The 4,827-nt window shown below is 55.5% G+C and overlaps 1 protein-coding gene across 1 annotated transcript in view; it reads right to left on the reverse strand.

Annotated features, from left to right (window-relative positions):
- Nucleotides 1-3,436: 3,436 nt before the first annotated feature.
- Nucleotides 3,437-4,827, reverse strand: part of TSPAN6 (tetraspanin 6) — a gene marked incomplete at its 5' end in the record, with an annotated part of 3,635 nt that continues 2,244 nt past the window's right edge. The window contains one exon of the mRNA XM_009875670.1: nt 3,437-3,505. Within this exon, the coding sequence (XP_009873972.1) occupies nt 3,437-3,505 (69 nt within the window). The remainder of the gene's footprint in view (nt 3,506-4,827) is intronic.

Raw genomic sequence — 4,827 nt, forward strand, 5'->3', positions numbered from 1 at the left:
TACCTGCTTGATTGATGATGAGTGCGTGAGCCTGCTGGATGAGGCACCCTCACCCAGGCTGTCGTCCCCACCAAATGCATCCTGTGCTGCTCCTGCGGGGCTGGGGGAGGCCGTGGACCGTCAGCACGCTGAGCAACAAGAGGCAAACAATAAATGTCTTGTATGAGCGATTGCAAAGAAAATGGAAAGTCGTTTAGTCTCACTCTGTGATGCTTAATGGGTCTGAGAAGTGATCTAATTGCTTGGCTGCCTCGTCACGCACATCCATAACTCAGGTACCGGGACTGCCGGCTCTCGCCTCGCTGGGAACGTGCAGAGGTCCCTAATTTGCTCCGACAGCGCTGGTAGTTGTTCAGCATGTCCCAACACTCTGTTCCAGCACGCTCTGATGTGCTCGGCAGTTGTTAGTGACAGCTCAGGGGTGCCACCAGTCCCCTCAGGAGTGGCATGTAGCATGGCAGTGAGTGGGCAAGGCAGAGGCAGGAGTGGGCACAAGGAGCTGCTGGGGAACGGGGCGGCCAAAGCCAGAGGGAACGGAGGCACGGAGGACCCCGAGTGCCCATCAGCTGTCCCCAATAAATGGGCAAAACCTGAGCTGCAGGAGGGAAAAAGTAAGTCCCTGACACTGCAGCCACCGCAGCCAGGATGCTGCCTGTAGCAGTGCTGAGGGCTGACAGCCAAAATCCCCATGCCTGTGCACCCTCCCCTTGCAGACCTCGGGTTCCAGCTCTCATCCCAGGGAGCCGGCCCTTGCCGAGGAGCCTGGACATCCCATGGGTGTCACCAGGAGAAACCCTCTCGGTGTCACCAAAGGATCACGTGCTGCCACAGCCAGTGCTTCCCAGGGAAATGCCTGGACGAGCCTGCCCAGCTGCACGTATTGGGGCGCTGCTCACTGACACTGTGCTGGGTGCCAGCCGTGGTGTCCCTGGGCCCACAGGCCCTCCCTGCATCCCTGTGGCTCCTATGGGGACACAAGCACGTTTCAAGGGCAGTTCCTTCCATCCCTGTTTACAGCTGTGCTGACAACATGGTTAAAACACTGGAGCAGCATCCCAAGGGACACCAATCAGCCTTGGGGACACTAAGCATTTCTGATGCATCCCCTAGAACATTTATCCCTGGAGAAAGGAGGTCTGAATGCAGCAGGGATGTGTGAAACCCACCTGGCCACAGCTGCTGCAGGGCTCCCGGAGCCCTGGGCCCAGCCAGCAGTGCTCTTGAGAGTTGGGGCTGAGCCAGCTGTCCCAGAATGGTGGGTCCAGCTGCATCACCAAGCTCCATCCAGCGCTTTTGCCAGGACAGCAGTGTCCCAAGTCTGTCTGGCATTTCCCCCAGCACACACCCGTACCTCCAAGACATCACTGATGTCTCTACAAGGTATCTACGTAAGCACTATTTAAGCAGGTAAGATCTGCACCCTCTGATGGCTGCAGTGCCTGTTGCCAGTCCTGGGGACGAGCAGGCTGGACAAGCTGGACAGCACAGTGCTGGTTTTCCTCCAGCAGCTTCGAAGCTCCCCGTGCTACCCCCTGCCAGCACCATCCCACGTGCCTGGCATCGCCTCTGCCCTCTGCTCCAGGAGGGAAGCAGGGGCAGACCAGCCCAGCATCACTTCTCCACACACAGGCTTTCTGGTGAGAGTGGGTTTATCCAAACTTGGCCCTGCTTCTCACGTGTTCCATGCCCTATCTCCACCCATCCATTCATCCATCCATCCATCCATCCATCCATCCATCCATCCATCCGTTAATTGCCCTTGGCTGATCTCTCCAACCCAGCTGTCTGTGCTCTGATACACTCTGCCTCACCATCCCTACCCAGAAGGCTTTCAGCCAGACAGACGCTGATAACAGTCTGATTTACTCACTCAGGTTAAACACAACACAAGGACTTCAGGTGTTCCCTTTCAGGTTCCGTCTGGCAGCGGAGCAGTGTTTGGCAGGGAGCTGACACTGAGGAAGGGCCACCACTCCCACCCGTCGTGGCTTTCCTGCTCCATCTATGCCTGCTTCCTCCCTGGGAGCAGGACATGCAGCTCGAGCAGCTGCTTCAAGCCACATCCCTTGTGAGTTCAGTGCTTGAGACCCAAAAATCCCTCAAGCTCGGCGAGAAGGGAGCTTTACCGCACCACTGCAGCATCAGGCTCAGGAAGGCAAAGGCTTGCTGACCAAACAGCCCAAAGACGAGCGGTACCAAACAAACACAGCACGGGGCTGAACTCATCCACCCAGATCCAGGGCTGAGCTGCTCCAGGCTTTCTGCTTCAGCACTGTTACACAACCACTGTTATGAAGAAAATTCAATTACAGGAGTTATTTGTAAGCACAAGTGCACCAGTGAGCATTGGAGAAACACGAGCTGCGATGGTCCAGAGGTTACGGGCTGACCCGGGGCAAGTAGATCACCTCCCAGGGAGGGGGCTGCTGCTCTTTGCAGTGGCTCAAGCAGAGGAATTTCCAGAAGATGAAAAGCTAACAGTTTCATAGAGTAAAATATCTTAATATTTATTGTGTCTCAGGACAAGAGAGTTCTACTCGATACACAAAACGAGTTAAAGCAGCATATAATACTGACAATTAAGTCACAGCTGAGTCGGTGCAAGGACACCTACCAAGGTAAAGGCACCAAACCTCACTACAGCTTACAAAGAATCACTACAGCCCGTACTTAAAAAAGTACAACTATAAAAAAGTATATAAAACCCAGGGTGGGGATGAAAGAGAGCTTGGCATGAAGCCGAGACCTTGCTGCCCCAAGGGCTGCAGGCAGTCAGGGCCGTGTTCTAAGGGGGTAACAGTCCCCTCAGAGAGCAAACTCACCCAGAGAGTGAGGGGATGTGGAAGGGCTGCCAGAGATGAGGGGGAGCATCACTTTCCCGACAAAGGCACTGAAGAAGAGCACTGGGAGTCCTGCGAGACCACCAGTATGGCCGGTTCGGTACAGCACTTGAGCACACCAGCCGAGGACAGAGCTGGGGGCTGCAGAGCTTGCTGCACCCACCGCAGCTACGCTAATTATCCCAGGAGGTGGCACAGCAAAGTAGTGTTAGGACAAGACCCTGAGCACACCAGGACAGCTGCTGCACTCATTTCTAGGAGCTAGTTGAGAAGATCAGTCAGTTCAAAGCAAGATTTCACGAAGTGGCATCCAGAGGAAAACCCGAGGTGGCAGCATCCTCCTCGGCCATGGAGAGCACGACCTGCAAGGCACAAGAAAAAGCATTAACAGACAAGGCCGGCTTTATATACAGCTTAAAACTATGTAGCAGACACGGTCTTGCAGGTGCCCTGGTCCTCAAGGGCATTGTACTGGTCCTCAGGGGTACCGGTCCTCAGGGGCGACCAGGCAGCAGCCAGGGATGCAGAGGCAGCCCATTGAGCTGACATCTCCCAACAGACGTACCCAGCCACAGCCACAGTGTGCTGGGAGGCAACTACACCATCTCGTACTGATTGTTAGTGATGTACTGGGACAGGCAGCAGGCAAGGATGATGCCAATCAACTGAAAAAGAGAAGAAAAAAAAAAACTACGCATCAGAGGATGCAGTGTTTTACAGGAAAACCTGACAAATTGCTCCAGAGCACCAGTTTCATAAAATCCAAGAATGGGCAGTGGGATTTACAAACCACAACACGAGGCTGCCGTGCCCTGCTTCAGACTAACTGAGCGAGGCTGAAGCAGAGGATCCTGGCAGACATCAGCCAAACAAGATCCTCACAAGAGATGCTCCACGTTCTGTCCTGTTACACTTTGCTTCATAAAGCATCTACTGTTTTATGGTAATTTCAAAGATTGCACAGATATCAGGAGCGTCACAGCCAATTACACAGCCACCAGAGAACAGCAGCCACCTCTCCCTGTTGCAAGGACAGCAGGGAAGCAAGGTTGTTGTTATTGCATCACCATCTGAAAGACATGCTACTATTATCACAGTGTGGCCTCACAGCCCCTGCACAAGCATTTAGGGACAGATCCTGCAGGAGTTTTGACCCACACCAGCACAGTTAGAGGCACGTTTGCATGATGGGTCCCTGCCCGACACAGCCAGACTTGCTGAGAGAGCGATAAAAGCCAGGAACCAGTTACAATTCCCACGCTTGGCATCAGCCAAGATAATTTCGCGGCCAGGAGCGTGCAGCTCACTGCGCTGTGTTGGTCACGTCTCGGTGACCCCACGGTGAGCACAGCTCAACTGAGGAGGAGACTGGGGCGAGCAGCCGGGCACAGCAGCGTGGCTCTGGCTCTTGGGCTCTCCTGGCTGAAGCCAGGAGCTGTTGGCTCCCACCTCTCCCCCAGCTCAGTGCGTCCGTTACGGGAAACACACGGTGACACACTCCTTACGGGAGAAATATCTTGGCAGGGTTCAGCCCGTGGTCCTCGGGGGCAGGCCCTTGAAGGTCACGCCACGTGTTCTGGATCAGGGGGAGGAGAAATTCAAGCCCCTCTAAAGCCAAGTCCAGGGGAGCTCACTCTACAGCTGCTCAGAGCCCTGCAAGGCCCCGCAAACCAGCTAAGTAAGCCGTGCGTCCTGCAGCTCCCGCGGCCGAGCATCGAGGAAAAAGCTCAGCCCGTCGGAAACTCCGACGCGGCAGAGCTGGGGGCAGGGGCCTCTCCTTTCCTGCCGGAGCAGGGGCTGGCGGGAACATGGCTCCTCAGGAAGTGTCCTACAGGATAAAGTACGGGACAGGGTGGGGAGCACGAGAGAGAGGACACAATCGCAGGGAAAGGTGGCTGCGGGGTGTGAGCCACCGGCAAGTGGTGCCCCACGGGCGCTCCCAGGGACCCAGCCAGGCAGAACTGACGCTGAAACGCCTCCCTGATAA

This window comes from Apaloderma vittatum, unplaced genomic scaffold, assembly GCF_000703405.1.
Source record: "Apaloderma vittatum isolate BGI_N311 unplaced genomic scaffold, ASM70340v1 scaffold24178, whole genome shotgun sequence".
Lineage (NCBI taxonomy): Eukaryota > Metazoa > Chordata > Aves > Trogoniformes > Trogonidae > Apaloderma > Apaloderma vittatum.